Genomic DNA, 20563 nt, shown 5'->3' with positions numbered 1-20563 from the left:
GGTGAGGGTGCAGGGGGAATCTCTTCATCAAAAGTCTAGAGCTGAGGCTGGAGATGCCCAGCAGTAAGAGAACTTCCTGCTCTTCCAGAGGACCTGAGTGTGGGTACCCATGTCAAGGCAGCTCACAAGTGCATTCACAAACACACACAATAAAAATAGGAAAGTCGAAACAAGCCGGTGTGAGTCTGGAGTTGGGCTCCATGAGTGTGAGCATGTGCTGAGCACACATCACACACAGGTGCCCGAGGCAGACAAAGGAAAATTGCTGGGACTTGCTGGTTGCCATCTTAGCCCCAGGCTGAGACTTGGCCTTAAGGCAGTAAGGAAGGCAGAGAATAAAACAGACCTGCTCTGGCCTCTGCATACCCACAGGCACACACGTGCACACACACCTCTACACACAAGTGTGCACACACACTCTGTCACACACTGAACAGTCCACACTGTGGTAAGCCTTCCCCACTGCTACCTGGGAGTAGGCTAAATAGCAGCAGCATGGATGCTGCCCTGGACTCTCTGGACACCCTAAGAATGCTTCTAAATGTGCAGTTGGCTTCATTCTTCCCAGAATAAAGCTGTATAAGGTAGTTGTTTTTCAGAAACAGTCGGGAAAAGGCTATAGAACTTGCTGGATTCATTTCCCATTCCTGGTGAACTATGTGAGGATTTAAATGCTGGCTTCAGATCTCCCCTGGCCTAACTAGCTGCAGTTGTTCTGTCATTTTGCTTCTTAATGTATTTTCTCTTTTTCTATCTTGACAATGTCTGAGTGGTAGTGAGCATAGGATTAGCTTGTCACTTGTTTGTTTGAACCCAGTGTGCTGGTTAGTTTATGACTGAACTTGACGCAAGTTAGTCATCCAAGAAGAGGGAGCCTCAGTTTAGAACATGCCTCTGTAAGATCTGGCTGAAGGCAAGCCTGTAGGACAGTTTTTAAATGAGCAACTGATGGAAGGAGGGCACACGACCATTGTGGGTGGTGTCGTCCCCTGGTTGGTGCTCCAGGGTTCTGTAAGAAAGCCAACTGAGAAAACCATGGGAGCAGTCCAGGAAGCAGCACCCTCCGTGCCTCTATGTCAGCTCCTGCCTCCAGGTGCCAGCCCTGCTTGAGTTCCTGCCCTCACTGCTTTTGTTGATGAGCTGGTACATGGACCTGTCAGTGAAATAAGCCCCTTTCCTCACCAAGTGGCTTTTCACGGTATTCCATCACAACTGTAACCCTCACGAAGACATCCATCTTCCAACGAGACCCATGGGGACAGGACAGGAAATGTTTAGTAGCCACCCCCTCAAAAAGACTAGTGTTCAACTGAAGAGTCACTAAGCAAGCAGACAAGATGCATTCTTAACATTTACAAGCCAGAGAACCACCTTCACCACATTGGATTCAGAAGTCACAATTTCCAAGTTTTGAGGGGAGTGCTAGGGAGTAAATCTGGAATTCCATGCATGCCAGGCAAGTACTCTATTCCTGACCTACAACCTGGAGGTCTTCTCTTCTAAATTGTCACTCTCCCCCTTCCTCTCTCCCTCCCTGCCCAAACATAACACCTACATCTTGTCTTACTTACAGTTACTAGTGCTGTGATGTAGCACCAGGACCAAAGACAACTTGGAGAGGGAAGGGTTTATTCCTACTTCGTTTCATATAATAGTTTATCATAAGAAGCAGTGAGGGCAGGAACTCAAGCAGGACAGGAACCTGGAGGCAGGAGCTGATGCAGAGAGAGGCCATGGAGGGTGCCGCTTACTGTCTTGTTTTCCATGGCTTGTTCAGCCTACTTTCTTAAGAGGCTAGACCTACCAGTTCAGGGGTGACCCCACACACAGTAGGCTGGGCTTCTCCACATCAATCATTAAGAGAATGCCCTACAAGCTTGCCTACAGCCCCATCTTAAGAGCATTTTCTCAACTGGTCCCTCCTCTCAGGTAACTCTAGCTGGTGTCACGGTAAAATAAACCCAGCCAGCACAACTTCCAATTATTTTTTCACAGTTCTCTGAGTTGACTGAAATTGTCACCTGGATGTAGCTGCTCTAAGACACCAGGCTGGGGCTAAGGCCATTGGAAGGTGCATCTGGGCTAGATGTCCAGCTGGTACCTTCACCACAGGCCTGCATCCAGTGAGACCAGATTTACTAGTGAGGGGTGGGCTGCCTAGGCTTACCTATCTGCCATCACAGGAGGTCTGTATGAACCTGCTCCTCCAAGCTCCGACTCCCAACGTGCCTCTTAGCAAAATATGGGGTGTTCAGCCCAAGGCAGGAGGCTAACGATGCAAAAGACCAGAGCCAGGCATGTGTGTGGACAGAGCCCATTTGTTTTGATTGAGTCAGGCCAGGCCTGGGAACAAGTACAGCCTCTTGCCCTCAGCTTCAGTCATGCAGGGTTCTACTACAGAACGTGTACTGCAAATCCAAAAATGGTGTAACTACAGACACCTCTCAGCCACATTTTAACAGCAATCTTAATACTGAGGTACATGTTGTGAGGTGCCACTTAACACATGCACTCTGCAATAGTGTGCCATGGGCCAGGCAAGCATTGTAATGCCCTCCAAATAGCATCAGGAAACTCATTATTTTCTGAAGCTCAGGGCATCTGAGAAGTGCCCTAGGTACTTAAGGGACAGCCTCCTCACCCTTTTAGTAACCCGTGCTCAGCACCGGTGTTCACTGTGCTGTCTGTTCCTGTCCTCTAATGTGGCAGCTACTGATAGATACAGAGACTCTAAGTATCTTCTCTGCTCCTTCTTCACCTCTGGGGCCTGTTTGCTAAGCTGGTAAATAATCTTATAGTGTGTAAACTAGTGAGAGAGTAAAACCAATTGCTGGAAAACATTCTGATATTTTTATTTTACTTATTATTACTATTATTTGTTGAGGATTCTATTATAAAATTTACCCTTAATAGAGTGTTAAGATAAACTCCTGCACCTGGATGGGACTATTCCGGAACTATTCCCAACATACCTAGTGTATATGATGAATACCCAGAGTGTGGTTTCAACAAAGCTGGGTGACACACGGCAGCTGGGTGTTCTTCTCCACGAATTCCACTGAGAACAATTAGCAGCCACGCACAGGGAAGGAAAGCCATCTCACTACAGTCATGAAAATCTGTTTCATCTAACTATAAAACTAACCCTGTAAGTTGTAGTAGATTAGAGTCTGGGTCAGGCAAAGTTAAGATGAAAGCTGTTTAGCAAAAGTGAAGATGTTAGCAGCTGTTAGAGCGAGATACAATCTGAAAAAGAAGTCTTAAGAAATGTACACAGAGTATATAAGTATGCTGAAACTTGTCAGCAACCCAGTTAAAATGGACATACATTTAGGAAAGAGAGTTCAACAAAAAATGTGTATGTAACCTAAACCCATTAAACATTGCTACTTTCATTATCATAGTTTAACACCCATGACAGCATAATACATGGCTGTAAAGTAAAAGATGCACTGCAAAAAAACACCTTAAATTTATGACTCTTCTTAATTATGTGTGTGCAAGTGGGTCTATGTACATGTGCAGGTTTCTGCTGGGGCCAAAAGAGGGTATGAGATTTCCAGGGCAATTGCACACAGCCCTATGTGGGTTCTGGGACGTTCTGCTAATCTAAACACCCAGATTCTTATCATCTGCTGCTAAGAAATCTACTCAGCATGTTGCTTTTCATGGGACTGACTTTATATAGATGAAGGTTTAAAAGCATGCTGTCTGAACGCAGTACATCATCAAAAGCAGTGCCCATGGGCTCGGAGCACTCACCCCTGCTGAAGCGGGGCTAGCCAACTCTGCCCAAGTCTCCAGTGAGGCTTAGAGGACGGACCACAGCTTATGTCTTATGTTCAGGCTGCCTTACCCTACTTTCTGTGTTCTTTAGAAAGAACATCGTGTTCGTTGGTCATTCTGAAATATTCATAGAATTTCCAATTAATTCTCTTCCAAGCAGAAAACTTGAGTAACTGAGAAGCAAGGCTTCAAGAAACCAAGGGAAGTGTTCCATTAATTTTCTTACAAAACCCTTGCACACACAGCCCAGGACCAGCAAACCCACATGAAGCCCACCCTCTGGATCCATCCAGGAGCTGCTTTGCTGGAATCTGACCCATGCTGAGGTTTGCACGAGTGTGACAGGACATTTGGTGACCCTAATAGGTAATTTTTTTTATCTTCTCCACAGAATGTGAATGGCATAAAGTACCATGCTAAGAATGGTCACCGAACACAGATTCGCGTCCGCAAACCATTCAAATGCCGGTGTGGGAAGAGTTACAAGACAGCTCAGGGCCTGCGGCACCACACAATCAATTTCCATCCCCCAGTGTCTGCCGAGATGATCAGGAAGATGCAGCAGTAGCGTGCTGGTCAGAACTGTGCCAAGAAATCCTCACCAGCAGTTGCTGATTTTGAAAACAGCCACCTTTTTTCAGGGGAAGCACTCAGCAACCCTTTAATGAAAAATAATTAAATGCATGCTTTAAACTTTTCTGTACTTTTGGAATGATGTATCTTTGTAGAGTTAATGATTTTGTACATTTGCACATGTAATCATCACGCCCATTTCCATTACGTTGATATAAGGTGCTAAACAAAACAAGCTCTAGGTTCTTCAGCACATTTTCCCCAAAACAAAATAAAATGAAGGGCATGTTGCATATTGTTTAACCACAGTGATGTCAACTGGGAGAGGAGGGGCTGGCACTGAGATGTTTTAAGATTGTAATGTGATTGAAGCTTTTCAACACATCAACTCACATAAAACCAAAATAATACCTTCATTATCAAACTGGTTACCATGCCTTACATAATGGAGTTAGTATTTGTGAGTAGAAAGACTTTAGGTAATGGAAATATAAATAAGAATGTTTAACATAATATGCTAAAAATATTTTCATATTTAAATAACATACATAAAAGGTGTGCTTTCTTTTTTCTTTTTTTTTTTTTTTTTAGTTATTATCTTGCCCTTTAAGAAGCTGAAATTCTTGCCATCGAACTTACCAATCATTTTAGTGTTCTAAATGGCGTCTTTGTGCAAAGGACTCGGTTCACTCACTAATGCTAACATTCTCATTGAGTGCCTGCTGGGTGCAAGAGACTGAAGTTCTACCTAAGTTACTGTGGACCAAGATACCAGTGAAATGCTTTTCCCTGAAATGTTAGGAAACACTTTGAAATACTTAAGTGCAAATTGTGTGTGTGTGAAACTTAGTTATAGCTTCATCAATAGATGAGGTTTTAAAGCACTTTGTAGTTCTCTATTGCCAACAATTTTGTTTAGACGTTGCCAATTCTTGCAACTATTGCCCTAAGAGATCTGTGGGTTGCAATCCGAACTAAAATTCAGAACGTGTGTTTGAGCGAGGAAGGTTGCTAAGATCCCTACTGCCCCTTTCCTGTTCAGTTGCGACTTTTAAAGGCACTTTCCTATCACACTGTAGATGTCTGCATTCTCATTAGAACTGTCTGTTTAGCTTTAGAAAACATTTTGCCAGAAAATGAAAATAAGCCTTACTGACATTAAGTGCTTCTTGCAGCAGGTGGTCAAGGAAGAGTGACTAATAGACCCACTAAGAGTGGCCTACATCTGGATCGTCCTGGAGCTTCTCTCACCGACAGTACCATCATGTGTTGAGTGTTCTTTTCTCCCAAGTGCTATTCTTTAAACAAGAGTTTACCGGTTGCCTAATACGCAATAAACGTTGCTTTGACACAGCTAACTGCACACAGTACAAACTGGTGAAAGGCAGACTCAGATTCCCTCTAAAATAACCTTTCCCCGTGTTCCCCTGTGACGCAGTCTTACGCACAGCTAGCTAGTCATCCCTCCTCAGCATTCACACTGTGAAGACAATTCTGTTAACAGATGGGTAAGCTTCTGCATCAATCCCTCATGATGAGGGATTTAACAATATTTATAAAGATGCTGCCCACTAAAAATGTCCTCAGCTCTGAAAAGTGGTCTCGGTCTTGACTCTACAGTGTTAGCTCTCATGGTGTTAAATGGATGATCCAGAATTCAGAATCGAAGTTGGTGCAAAAGAAAGCCCTACTTGCTCCACATCTACCTACAGTTGACCAAAAAGTTAGGCCAGCAATTAATAGTTAGCTTTGCTCTTTCTAGTGTGAGAAACTGCGGGCTGGATCAGTAGTTCAGCAGCTACACAGTCATAAAAACAGTCATTGTGCATGTTAGAAATCTTTCAGTGATAAAACCCAGTTTCTACTTCTTCATTGTGACAGTATTACTAAACAGGTGAGGAAGGGATATTTTGTTACACCGTGTATAGTGAATGTATTGTACCGTGTCTGTGAAAACCGTGCTTTAAATTATATTTTCATATGTTTTGTTGGGGACAGAGCACATTAAGTTTGAAAGCAACAGAACTATCAGAATTGAAGGCAATTTACTCAAACTTTCTGTCAAGAAAAGCTGCTTAATAAATGTACATGAAATCACATTTAAAATAAACTGCCTCTGACCCAAAATAAATATGGCTCTTTATTTTAATTAGCTCCGCTGTAAGAACCTACATCAAGTTTACTGTGGGAACTGAAACATCTGTCCAGGGCCTGTTCTATTAAGCTCCTAGTTATTTTGCAGAATCTAGGTTAAAGACTTTGTGCCCTTATGTTTTGCTTACTTTTCTGTAAGTAACACTTTATGATAAGCTTGGGGCTAAAACTCTACATAAACTATCCAGTTAAACAGCCAACAAGATGAGCAGCCTCGTTTCACTGACAGTAATATTCAAAGACTACTTTCAGGTTAGCATGGGCCATACTTCCTAACTGCAGGAGAAATGTCCACAGCATGTGTACACGTGTGGAGGCCAGATGTCAACATCACGTGTCGTCCTCAGTCATGTCTCCACCTTGGGACAGGGTCTCTTACCGAACCTGAAGGTGAGCTCTGTGTAGACTGGCTGACCAGCACATGCAAGGAGGTCCTGTTGCTACCTCCCCAGCAACACATCTGCTTTCTCCCCCCAGTGCTGCGATCAGAACTCAGCACAGCCAGCACTTTCCAAACTAAGCATCCCCATGGTTCCGAGGTCTCACGTGGGGCACGTGCTGCCCAAGGATGTTCTACGGAAGACTCGCCAGGATGCTGGAAGGCGTATCCACCGCTGGCCCTCCTCTAAGGACTGCCTGACGCCTGGCAATCTGAATGCCTCATGCTGCTTCACTCTAGAATCTAGGGCAATTTGAATCTACAGCCTAGATTTAAATACCTTTTCAAATAAAATAAATGCAAAAATAAAAATATTTTAAAACATATACATATACCTTTCTTTTCAAATGATTCAATCAATACACAAACTCTTCTATAAATATCAGCAACCTGGTATACAGCAGTTCACAGACAGCAATCTAGAATGCTACCAACTCTGAATATTTAACATCTCCAATACCTAGTTTGCTCAGAATGGGCCTCTATTTTAGTGACTGCTAAAGCAGCAAATGAAAAGTACTTTAACATTCCCATCATAAAAGCGAGTGTGTGTGTGTGTGTGTGTGTGTGAATGCTACAGTGACATGACAGCCCCCCCCCCCCACTGTCTTCCATAATGTTAGCTGTGACTGAGAAGCACAGCTGTTGGGTCTGGGGTGTGCACTGTATTTCTGAGCACTTACTGAGGAACGCTATTTCCAACGTGTATGCTCATCAGGAAAATGTGAGAAAGACCATGGTACACAGCCTGCCATTTTATGCCCCGAATCATTTACAAAGGTCACTTAATGAGAACAGATAATGCCTTGATTTATTTTGGTCCATTATAGTTAAATACAATTATAGCTAGTTATAAATACAAACTCAATCATTTAAAAATAGTCATCTAGATTATGCTAAAATGTTATCATAAAATTATCTAAATATGCCTTATATCAACTCCTAAGCCAGTGTTCCCATATAAAAAGGGTTTCTTCACACCACTTATCTCATTCTTCTTGCAGCTCCACATCTAAGTAAGATTTATCATTTCATTGAGTAAGGGTTTTTCTATATTCAAAGAATTATTTCACAGAACTGTTATGATCAATGCTTTTTATTACATAACAGTAGTCATGCTCAATCGCCAAGGTGAACAGAAACTTGTAAATGTGATTGTGCTGAGGAACTAACTACTACATGTTTATGTTTGCAATTCCGTAACATTAAAATAATTCTTGTGTTCTTCATACACTTCTGCTAACTGGAGGATAAAGAGAGATACAAACCCAGAAGCACTTGTCTTAAAGCAGACAGATTAACAGAGATTCAAACTGTATTTACTGTAGGCAAAGCTGCACCCTGGCCCTGGTGACAGCACACGCTAAAGAAGTTCTCCATCATCAGGGAAGTGTAGAGGGGGAGCCTGAAAGTGACACCTGGCGTCTCCTTAGCCTCTGAGATGTGGTTGTTCTGTAACTGCTAAATTGTACTACCTCTTACTAAAAGCTAGTCGAAGTTGAGAACATTCTGATCAAAATGGGTCTGAACATGCCTTTCAAACCCCTGCTGGTCGTAGTCCGGCGGGAACTGCTCGCTGCACATTGGGCACACCTTCCAGTGACTTTCAACGTGTTCTTCAAATTTGGTCTGATCATAGTTAGGAGGGAACATTAATTCACAGAGGGGACATTTCTTGTGAACATCAAAGCTTTTAAAGAAAGAAGAAAATAAAGAATTAGGTATTTTCTAATTAACTTGATATAGCACCTGTCGGTGTACAAGTTGAATTAATTAGCTGATATTTACACTAAACAACTTATCCTCAAAGTCTTCTTTGCACGTTTACTTTCTCTGTTTCTAGATTCTTGGTAATACATACAGGATCTGCCTTTTTAGAAAATCACTACTAAATATAGTTTTAAAATTGGACTGACAAACACCAAAACCTACCAAACTCAGGCATTCTGTGAAATGAGGCTTACTGTAAAAAACTCCCACTTTTTAACCCAAATGTTTTTGTTTCTTTCTTTAATTCCAAGGACGAATACAACTCGTCATTTCCCCCGGTGTCTGCTGGGTTTAACAACCACAGACTGTGGGCTGAGGAAAAGCTCGTCCTCTCCTGCACAGGGTCAGCTTGTTCCCCACCTCTCGGCTCACAACTGCCTGACCTCGAGCGCCAGGAAGTCAGATGCCCTTTGCCGGCCTCTGGGAGGACTTGCCTCCTGTGAACAGACCCAAAACAGAACACACAGATTTTAAAAGTATTTCCAAGTTCCTATGCCTCTAGTTCTTCAAAAGATGGCACGTCTGAACCACGGAAGGCGAGGTAAAAGTGAATGGCCGGAACCTTGAAAGGGATTTATGTTCTGTATGCTGGGCTCTGGGCACTATTCTAAATAAGCTCCCAGAAACTCATTTTTAGAACCACTTGTCTTACATAATTCTACAAAGGAAAAACTTGCCTGGAATCAAAGCAAAAGCCTGCTCCATGACCACGTAAGTGCTGGTCTGCTGGATCAGGAGGAATGGGCACATTTTCGTCTTCCTGGCAAACACAAAACAAAAACCAAACAGGGTAACTTTTTGAGAAAAGAGAAACCAAATATATACATTGTTTAATTCAGGAAGCTCATAATGACACTTAGATAACTCAATTTAGTTTTTACCTCTATTATTATTTAAACTTTCCCATAAACATACATTTATTTGAAAGCATTTATAGAGAGTATTTCACTAGGACAAATCGTGTGATTTTCCTGAAGTCTGTATGCCTCCCAGGGCATGCATTCCAAATCCCACAGTAGACACCAGAATGTGAGGTCCAGACCAATGCTGTCGTTCTTCCATTCATGGTTATGGAAAACTTTAATTTACAAATAAAGCATGGTTAAGAGAGGTTAAGAAAAGCAAAACAGAACCACACGCTGTAACGCATGTGAAGTTGAGCTCTAGTACCACAAAGTATCTTATGGTCTTTCAACTTTTGGTTGTGGTTTGGTTTTTGAGACAGGGTTTCTCTGTGCAGCTCTGGCTCTCCCAAAAATCACTCTACAAACTAGGGTAGCCTCAAACTTGGAGATCCACCTGCCTCGGCCTCCTAGTGCTGGAACTGAAGGCGTGTACTCCACCGCCTGGCTTTAAAGACAGGACTTTATGGATGTTTTGTTGGCATATCCAATTCCCAGTACCACTTCTTGGTGCTTTGAGCCCATCATTAAGTAAAGCAGTTACTTGAACACAAACACTTCAGTCTGAAAACAGAGACTTCTACTAAGTTATTAAGGAACATAGAACATGCATAGGCAAATACACTGGACAAAGAAGTGACTTACCTTTCATGAGTTTTTTTTTTTTTTTTTTAGCACACTACTCTAAACAAAATGCAACTAACATGTAGGAATGACTTCCAGACCAGTTGACAACTTATAGTAAACCACAGGGAAGAAGAAGACAGCACTAGCAGCGTGCTCAGTGCAAACACTGCGAATGAAGCCAGACCAACCAAGTAGGACTTCCCAAGCCTTTCTATGTTTATGACTTTGCTATTTTTTTATAGTTCCAAAGAGAGGGGGACCACTTCCCAAATGCTTGAAGTCTGCCTTTCTGTTCCAATTATTCTCTTAATCATTGTTAACTTTCAATAATCTTTTTGGTGAAGATGTTTATAAACACATATTATATACTATACAGAAAACATGAATACAGGAAAAGTAATAAAATAAAGTTTGTGTGACACATTCTTGGATTATACACACTGGCAAGACTAACTGGAAAACACATAAGAGCAAAACAACCCATAAATTAAAAGCCAAATCAAAACTTGATTCACATGCTGTCAGACCTCAAAAAAAAAAAAATCTATAGAACAGAGTTTTAATCACAAAGAAAGCAGTAATTTAGACCCCCATGCCTGACTCCAGAGTCATTTTTATATCTGTTTGTAACCAATCAACACCCAAACACAGAAGCTCATTGAACACCAAAACAAAACAGAACAAAATACTTCCTTCAAGTCTCCTCAGCAGCTACCACCTGCATTTATTGCATTGTTGTTGGGTAGTCACAGCTGCATTAATGCGTTAACCATGTGTGCCACGGGGAAAGGCATCAGAACAGCATGCTGCTGTGAAAATGCAACGGGAAGAGAGAGAAGCAGAGCTCTTCTGCCCAGGGCTCACCACTTGCCTATTACCTGATTTTCCCTGCTTGGAAATTAAAGTGAGTTAAAGGCCTCAGAGTCTGTATCTGTCTGACTCTCTCCTCTTTCACCCACCTGTGTGCATGTGTGTGTGCATGCATGTGCGTGCACGTGCGTGCGTACATTTTCCATAAGAGATGACTGGGTGACAAAGAAAATAGGGCTAGTAAAATTTATGTACAAATAAGATGATATCTACTTGTTGAACTTGTTATATTTATTATCCAAGACACAACCATTGTGGTTCGGTGTCAAACTTTTTAGGCTTCCGGGTATAGGACTTCTAGCCACAATTTCTAAAAAACTAGATCCTGCTTACTAGGTAATACTGATGATGAAATTTCAAACTATTTTCTTCATTTTTGTAAAAAAATTTCTAATTTAAAAACATTAAAGAAAATGAAGGGGAACAATAAACAGGGCATGCTTTGGCATTCTAATCTCGAATTCTTAAAGGCAAATATTTAAATTAGAATACAACTTTTTAAGGGCTAAAAACATAATGGACCAGATAATTCATTAACCACTTGCCCCCCATTTTAAATTGCCAACCGCTTACAACAGTTTTGTAAGCAACCATGAAGAAGCTGATGAACAGTACAATATAAATATGGTCTATCAGGCACGTTAACGCCCTGCTTGTTAAATACTAGGAGGGGGAAAGAAGAGTAAAGGCAATTTCTACTTTCTAAATCACACATAAACTGTCAATAATCTTAAATACTACTATCTTTTAAAGGAGAAATTCTAAGGTTAGGTGTGGCTGCAGATGTCTGTCATCCTAGCACTTGGAAGGGTGAGGAAGGTCAGCATGAGACAGAGAAAAGCCTAGGCCCCACACCAAACAGGCTCTCAAGAGCACTGTAGGAGGAGCCTGGGGTGGCAGCACACACCCTCAATATCAGCACTCTGAAGCCAAAGGCAGGTGGATCTCCAGCTGCTGAGACTACCATTGTCTACACAGTGAGCTTCAAGCCAGTCACTACAAAGTAAACCTGTCTCAAATTATAACAAATATCGAACTCTGGGTTGTTACACTGAAAAACAGCAATTTCTTTTCTTTTTCAAGATAGTGTTCACTGTGTAGCCCTGGCTCTACTGGATCTTACTTTGTAGATCAGGCTCATTCATTACTCACAGAGATCTGCCTGCCTCTGCCTCCCAAGTGCTGTATTTAAAGGCGTGTGACACTACACCCACAGTTAAAAGCATTTCTTATGAAATTAGAAATGACCTCTTTGGAGGACAGCTTGAGCCGCAAGGTCTTCAAAGCAGCTACCTCCTGTAACTATGATTATGCAACTCATATTAATATACAAAATGATGAGTTAGATCTGCACTTAAGAATATGCTTACAACCATATGAACTCATTCTAAGCCCGCTTCCTGAATGAACAGTTCATACACTGGAGCCTTCTGAAGAGTGTGCTTCCCAGAGAAGTAAGTCTCGGAATTCCAGTAGAAATAAAATTCTATTTTATAAAAATAAATTTAATACACTTTAAAATAGATATATATAGTTTGTACATCTGCCTTTGGGCTGTTTCTTTTTCATTACCTTTCTATGGCAGATGGATAGGAAGTGGGCTGACATAGAAAACAATCAGAGAATGCCCCTTTGATTTTGCTTTAGGCAGGGGATACGGAGCTGAATACATGATCACTTTAACTTACAGTAACCGTCCCGCTTCTGCCTCTGAGTGGTGAGATTATGGTGAGATTATAGGAGTATACACCACACCACTGAGTGGCTTTTGCAAAGTATTTAGTTCTTAGTATATAAAATATTTAGTGTTGTTATTAAAAATTTTTTTCTATTAAACTGAGATGTAAGAGAAAATAATTTTAAATGTAATCTCTTTCAAAAAGAACTAAAAACATGATAATGAATCAGTAGAGTCGTCAAAAAAAAAAAAAAAAAAAAAAAAAAAAAAAACAAACAAACCACTACAATCTATCCCTACTTCACTCCCAAGTCCACATCAATGAAAATGGAGACTGGATTGGGAATGACGCTATTAAAGCAGACCCAAAATAGAAGTAGTGGGTGGAGCAAAATAACTCAAAAATTTCAATGTATTTTAGTATTTCATCACATGGCTATAAGTTAAAAGAATGAAATGCCATTGGTTCATTTTTCTATTAATAGACTTGAGTCAAGTTATATTAGAAATTGAAGATGAACAACGGTATATTTGAAAGACTTCTGGGGCTGTTAGGATGCTGTGGTAGTCTGAATGAGAATGGTATCAATGGGCTCACATCTGTTGGCCTACAATTACCTGCAACTCTAACTCCTGGGTATCTGACACCCTCTTCTGACCCTCAGGATATCTGCATATATGCCCATGCATGCACATGTGCATGCACACATGCACACACACACAACGGAAGTGTAAAAAGAATTTTTAAAAGGTAATTCTAACATGTTTATACTATAAATGGCCCTTTAAAAAGACAATATAAAATAAGCCAATTACAAAACAACAACAACAAAACATCCTAAATATTTTATGATTATAGGGATATCCAGAATAATCATTCAAGATGATCAATGAGATGTGTGATTTTTCAGGACAAGGGATGTATTTAATGATTATAGAGTCATTTGTCTTTTTAAGACAGAACTCTGGAAACTGGCTGCTTAGGGTGAATTGTTACAGAACTGTTTACTTAAAAATACATTTCAAAATGTGGAGCTGGAGAGATGACTCAGTGGTTAACAGTACTTGCTGCCCTTTCGGAGGACCCAGGGGGGTTTCTATTCCCAGAATCCACAAGATGGCTCATAACCATCTAAAACTCTAGTTCCAGGGTATCTGTTACCCTTTTCTGGCCTCCTTAGGCACCAGGATGCATGTAGTATACAGACATAAACAAGCAAAACACCCATATACATAAATACATAAAGTGTTAATCTTAGCATTTTAACACCAAGAAGAAGAGGAGGAGGAGGAGGAGGAGGAGGAGGAGGAGGAGGAGAGGGGGCTATAATGATCAAATTACAGCGCAATACATTCAGACATTCAGATGTCAGTAACCAAGTAACAAAGTCAGAGTCTCCAGTTGCCATGTGTGGGACTGCATCTACCTTTACAGGAATTATTAGCTGAAATATTTAGTTACATTCAGGAATCTGTAATAAGAATCAAGTGAGAAGGGCTCAGCACTGCATAGATCTTTGCTAGTTGGTAATTACTACTTTAATTCAAAAGTATGCATCTTTAAGAAACTGAAGCATTCATGAATGCTAATATCAATGAATAAGACAAAGGAGGCATGAGTGACTAGACAGCTTATTTAAAGCCAGGAGATACTTTTGCCTCTCAAAACCTGTATTAGGTGGTGTTCATGAACATTCCTCTTTTTTCTTTTTTATATTGTGTTCAAGCTTTACCACACATTCATTTCTAGTAATTTATCAGTTAGTGAAAGAACACATTGAACTGTGAAATTTAAAGCCATTTAAAGGAATTGTAAAATTAAAAAACATACTTTTACAAGATCTCTATTAGTTTTCAAATCTAATCCTTATTCAAAACTCATCCCAAAATGGACCAAAGACCAAATAAGAGCACTACAACTAAAACCCTTGCAGTGACATCAAAACTCCTAGGCAGGCAATAGTTGCTTTATACAGACAAGAAATGGATAAGCAACAAAACTCCCAGATAAAGCTGCACCAAAACTTAAAATCACTTTTGTGCAGCCATGGACTCTATCTAGAAAGTAAACAAAACCCACAGAATTGTGGAGTATATTTGCAAATGATAAATCTAATAATCTGGTTTAAAAATAACCAAAAACTTGAATATATCTGTCCAAAGACAATTTGTAAAGGCATAAGGAAAGATGTCAGGCAAATCAACAGCATGGTATAGCTGCTAACAGACTATAACTTCAAATCAGGAGTTTATAATAATGAAGGATCAGTGAGTATGTGGAGAACTGGGACCCTGATAATAGCGACGGGAATGGAGCATCATGCAGCCACTGTGAAAACCAAGAAAGCCTTCAAAACGTCACAGACTGGGGCCACATGACCAAGCAGCTTAGCCCTTGGGAGTCCACTCTAGTAGGTCACTGTCCCCAAGAAAGTGAAAAGATGTATTATCCCAGAAAAGCACTGTTCACAGTAGCCCAATGGGGAAAATGATACAATCCAATAAAAAAAAAGACATAAAATATGCAATATTAAGGGACTGGTGAGATGGCTCAGTGGTTAAGAGCACTCACTGGTTCTTGCAATGAATCCAGGTTCAGTTCCCAGTACCCACATAGTGGCTCACAACTGCCTGTAACTCCAGTTCCAGGGGATCAATGCTTACTTCTGACCTCCACTAGCACCAGGCACATGCATGGGACACAGACATACATGTAGGCAAACACTCATATACAAAAAATAAATCTAAGTATGTATATACACGATTCAGATAATGGAGTATTATCCAGCAATGAAGGAAGCAAGCACATTTCCATGCTAAACATAAATGCATGCTAAAATAGTGATAACCTTTTGAAAACCTGCTGGGGGAGCCCAAAGACCTCGCACGATATGGTGTGATTTAGGGAACTGAATGATGAGAATAGGCAGTGTAAAAGGAAGCAGATGAAGATTTTCTGGGGTAAAGGAAGAGAAAGGAGGAGTAAGGTAAAGGACAAGAGAGTTTCTTTCCTTTGTAGTGGCAAAAAATGTTTCCACACTGACTCCATGATAACTGCTGAGCACGCCCTCCATCCTTTCAGGGGGACCTGTATTCCAATAGCTACTGCCCAGCACTACCATCCTAAGGTAACCTATCCTTTAAACAGCAGAGGAGGCTAAAACAAAAGTAAAACCAGAAAGGAAGAGAAATCTATTTCTGTCTAATCAAGAGAAACAAAGATCTAGAGAGGAATCTTCCACTGTACTTTTCTGGCTACTCAGTAAAAATGAATTGAATACTTTGTACATCATTTTTTGTAAAGACACTAGAACAAGTACCTTTAACCTGATGGCCAATTTAAAATGAAGCCACAAGCTGTACTTATGACAAACAGGGAATGCCCTGATTCTTTCAAAATGTGATTTTCAATAATTCTAGAGTCACAAGACTCTTTGAGAACCACACTTCTTACAAGAAATGCTAAGACTGTGACAGAAAAATGTAAACCTACAAAACTATCTTCAGTGGGGGGGGGGGGGTCATTATTAAAGACTCATTTCAGAATTTCAGAAAGCTGCAATAAAACACTTTAATAGAAATAAGAATGAAGAAGAAGAAAAAATGCATGAACGTGGGAAGGAGCTGTGTCCTGAGGGAGGAAATATCTAGTCCTAAACTCCGGATCGCTGCACCTGAAACAACGACCACCACATAGCCACTGATTCTCAGGGGCTGGAGGCAGGAAAGCCTCCACTTCTGCAATTCTCCAGGCCGTACCACTGCTTATATACAAACCACACTCAATGAGTAGTAAAGACTTAGCTCATGGTTCTAAAGACTGAAATTTACCATTGAAATTCATACGGTTTCTATTGGATTTTAATCCTGTGTTTGTCAGATAGCACTGAAAAACCAATTCAACCCCTGCTCAGTTTCAGCTCTGGACAGTGCTAACACTCTGTCCACCCAGGCCACCCTAACTCTGAGAAGCTGAGTCCCTGGCACTGCTGAAATGCAAAGCAAGTGCTATATAAAACTAATGTGAAGTAAGCAATTAGCTTGTCAAATGTGATTCCAAAGCTCAAAAAGCTGTACAGTGGCCAATAATCACACACATCCCGATGGTGACTATGGTTATTTAAAAATAAACACAAATTTTTAATTCAGACATGCTATTTCTAAAGGTTATTAAATATATTAGTATGTGAGGAAAATGTTCAGGGTGCTATGAGAAGTACAGAACTCTGATGCAGTCACAGCTGAGAGACAGTTAAAACCACATCTTTCAAACATGACCTGAAGAGGTTCTGATCCTATGTCTACTTTACCAGTGGTGTGAGTTAGGCCTAACTACTTAACCTGTACCTCAACTTCTTCCACTAGCAACTAGCAACGCTGACAATCCACCTCTATAACACTACCGTGGTAAGTAAGTGACCTATCATGTATAGAAGGTTCAGCAGGCAAAGAGCTAGAGAAACACTTACTCCTGTAATATCACTACAGTTATTAGGTAAACGAGACTTATGAAGGGATCCGAAAGCCGCCAGTTTCTAGTACAAGAGAGGAAGTGGCAGCTGGAGGCTGCAGCATAGGCTAAAAGAGTAGGACAGCTCAACTCTTACTCCAAGGTGCCCATTAGGCCACTGTGACCACGAACCACTCTCACAGCAAAATCTACTACTTTCCTATTCTTACTAAAACTACATAATAAAACTCATCATTTGCAAATGGTTTTGCTGTTAAAGACAAGAATTTTTGATATTTCAGATGTAAATAAAAAGTACGGAAAATTTTCTGTTTATAAACTACAACTACTCCAGGCAGGCATAGTAAGAACCCTCTATCTCATTAGCCAATCTAAGCATCTCAGCAAATGAGCCCACGACTCTAACACTGTTTCTCATGGGCTTGCAGGAGGGCAAAGCACACAGACCAGAAAGAACACTCTGCTAATTAAGCTGAAGCAGATGGCTGTGGAAAGGAAAGGCCTGTCACATGTAACATCTATGCCAAGAATGATCAGATTAGATATGCAAGCTGTAAAGGAAAATTGTAGAAAAAGCAGTAAGGTAATACTAGAGACCTTAAACAGACTACAAAAGTTCTGACAGTTTTCCTAATTATTCCCAATAATGGACACGGGAGGCCAAAAGGCAGGAGGGAGAAATACATTTTTCTCCATTATGAGTGTTGAACACTAGGTCTAAAATCATGCCTGTCTGAACACTGATCAGTTTCTGCAAAGGTTAATAGCAATTAAATGCAGCAAACTATATTAAATGAGAAACAGGTCATGATACCACTGTACTTGCAAAGAGCACGATAAACCATTTCCTTGAAATTTATCTCAGTGCACAGGACATCTAAGAAGTGTTATGAAAAAGGGAGGTCCCACCCCACAAAAGAACTGTTCCAAGAAATTTTATTCATTAATTAAATGGGGGAAAATCTCTTAAAAATAATCTTTTAGCCAGACACGGTAGCCTATGTATGCCTTCAATCTCAGCACTGGGAGGAAGAAGCAGGTGGATTTCTAGGAGGAGAACACCCTGGTCTATATACTGAGTTCCAGGACAGCCAGTAGTATGCAAAAAGACCCTGTCCCAAAACCAAAATAATAATAATAATCTTATACCATATAAGCTAACTTAATTATTTTTATGTTGCTACTAGAAAAAAATCATATAAATATTAATGTCTAACGGGGATTTTCTCAAAAAAAAAAAAAAAAAAGAAAAGAAAGAAAGAAAGAAAGAGAAACCTAATTAAAAAAAAGAAAACTAGTATATGATAAAGATAATAAATTTTACCTTAGAATTTACAGGATATAAATATAAAACTGAAATGGCAGTATTCTGCTTTGCATCTTCATACTTTGTTTCTTCTAGGCCAGCAGACCACAATCAAAGGATTGTAGGTAGTTATTTAGAAAGTCATAATTAGGGTTACACTGATAATTGATACATTCCAATCATCTCTGAACTTAATCTTTAGTATATAAAGCCTAAAGTATTAGGTCTGAAAAAAATACTACCTCCTGCACCCCCCATACACACCACACACACGGTTTCTCTGTCTAGTCCTGGCTGTCCTGTAGACAAGGCTGGCCTTGTTTCCTGAGTGCTGGGATTAAAGGCATGTGCCACCACTGCCCAGCACTGGTTGGGTTTTCAAACATGGAATAGTTTTTTTAAAAAAATACTAAAGGCCATCACACACAGATGCAAACTCAGTCTTTCTAGACACGCAGCCTTAACACGCCACCTAAATCAGAAAGCACAAAAGCAGGCAGGCTCAAAGAATTAAGACTCAATTTACTCTGCTGTCTTCGGGGTCCTCTAAACCATCCGGCCGGCTAAGGTTTCGAGCAGGCTGGCTACAGACAACATTGTCTTCCCAAGATGGGACTCGCACAGGTGGCCTTTGGATTTCATCAGGATAAAAAGCACCATCTGCCCCATCTGTGATAGGAATTACAAAACAAACATTTGGGGAAGAATTGGATGAAACCAGTTGCAAGAAATGAGCATCTCTCTCTCTCTCTCTCTCTCTCTCTCTGTAGTTATGATGATATAGTCATGATGATATAGAGAAGCACACAGGAACTCAGTGTGTGGCTCAGTGGAATGTGCTTTCCTGAAGCGCCAAAAGGCCTGGGAGCCTTGGCACTCCAAGAGGAAGAAGGGCCACCGAGGCCATGTGGGCATGGTAGCACATGCCAGGCTAGGTTACAGACCAAGAATGTTTCTTACATGTTTTTATTTTTAGCCCACAAGTCTAAAAACTGAGTTTGTGATAAGCAAATGCGTCTCTTCGCTCATGACATATCACCTGTAGATGTCAGTAATAAGACTAAACATTAAAATGCAAACTACATGATTATAGTTGATTATATCCTCAACTGTCTTACTTCTATGAAAATAAAAGCTGAATGTTTTAGAGTCAGCTAACGCCATGCCAAAAAATACTTGACTAACCTCTTGTTTCCTGTGCTGAGTAAGGGTTGCCATACTGAAGAACTGGCTGTGCACTTGACAGTGGAGGAAGGAGCCCATTTTGCTCAGAACATGTGTTGAGACACCTTGAGACTTGTTGAGGGCTCTGGCCTTCCATTTTCCTTCCTTTTTGATCTTCTAAACTCTTTGTAAGTTCCTAAAATTAACAAAACAAAGACAAGTAAGCGAAGTCCTGAGAACAATGCGAAGTCCTGAGGACAATGTAAACACTTAGCCCAAATACAGAACTAACATTTCTCTAGCACGTCACAGTGACAAACATCTTCTTAAGAAATCATGTTAACAGAATAGGGAGGAAAAGCCGGGCGTGGTAGCGCACGTCTTTGATCCCAGCACTTGGGAGGCAGAGGCAGGCGGATCTCTGAGTTTGAGGCCAGCCTGGTCTACAGTGAGTTCCAGGACAGCCAAGGCTACACAGAGAAACCGTGTCTGGAAAAAAACAAAAAAGAAAAGAGAAAATAAAAGAAGAAACTACAACAGAGGAGTTAGGAGTGAATTTAGGTTACAAGACTCAAAGTCAACATATAATCAATTTATATATATATATGAGAGAATGAGAAGTATAGTTCTAGTTAGTGAAATCAATGAGAGAAACTGCCTAAGAAATTAGCAAACAGATGCACAGTGCTTATGCACTAAGAATAGAACGATACTGTACTGGCTAGTTTTGTGTCAACTTGACACAAGCTGGAGTTATCACAAAGAAAGGAGCTTCAGTTGAGGAAATGCCTCCATGAGATCCAACTGTAAGGCATTTTCTCAA

At 40.6% G+C, this 20563-nt stretch overlaps 2 protein-coding genes across 5 annotated transcripts in view; one reads left to right on the top strand and one right to left on the bottom strand.

Annotated features, from left to right (window-relative positions):
* The window catches only part of Jazf1 (JAZF zinc finger 1), a 303501-nt gene extending 297011 nt beyond the window's left edge, over positions 1-6490 (top strand). For both annotated transcript variants that reach the window (XM_021165549.2, XM_029478835.1), the window contains one exon: positions 4178-6490. In XM_021165549.2, coding sequence (XP_021021208.1) covers positions 4178-4354 — 177 coding nt within the window. In that variant the 3' untranslated portion in view covers positions 4355-6490. The remainder of the gene's footprint in view (positions 1-4177) is intronic.
* A 1247-nt stretch (positions 6491-7737) lies between these two features.
* Positions 7738-20563, bottom strand: part of Tax1bp1 (Tax1 binding protein 1) — a 59587-nt gene continuing 46761 nt past the window's right edge. For all 3 annotated transcript variants that reach the window (XM_021164764.2, XM_021164767.2, XM_021164765.2), the window contains 4 exons: positions 19762-19936; positions 19103-19245; positions 9400-9482; positions 7738-8642 (listed from right to left, as the gene is read on the bottom strand). In XM_021164764.2, coding sequence (XP_021020423.1) covers positions 8441-8642; positions 9400-9482; positions 19103-19245; positions 19762-19936 — 603 coding nt within the window. In that variant the 3' untranslated portion in view covers positions 7738-8440. The remainder of the gene's footprint in view (positions 8643-9399; positions 9483-19102; positions 19246-19761; positions 19937-20563) is intronic.

The sequence above is a fragment of the Mus caroli genome, chromosome 6 (assembly GCF_900094665.2).
Source record: "Mus caroli chromosome 6, CAROLI_EIJ_v1.1, whole genome shotgun sequence".
NCBI lineage: Eukaryota > Metazoa > Chordata > Mammalia > Rodentia > Muridae > Mus > Mus caroli.
Note: the sequence above shows the minus strand (reverse complement) of the source record. Positions and strands in the feature narration are given on the sequence as shown.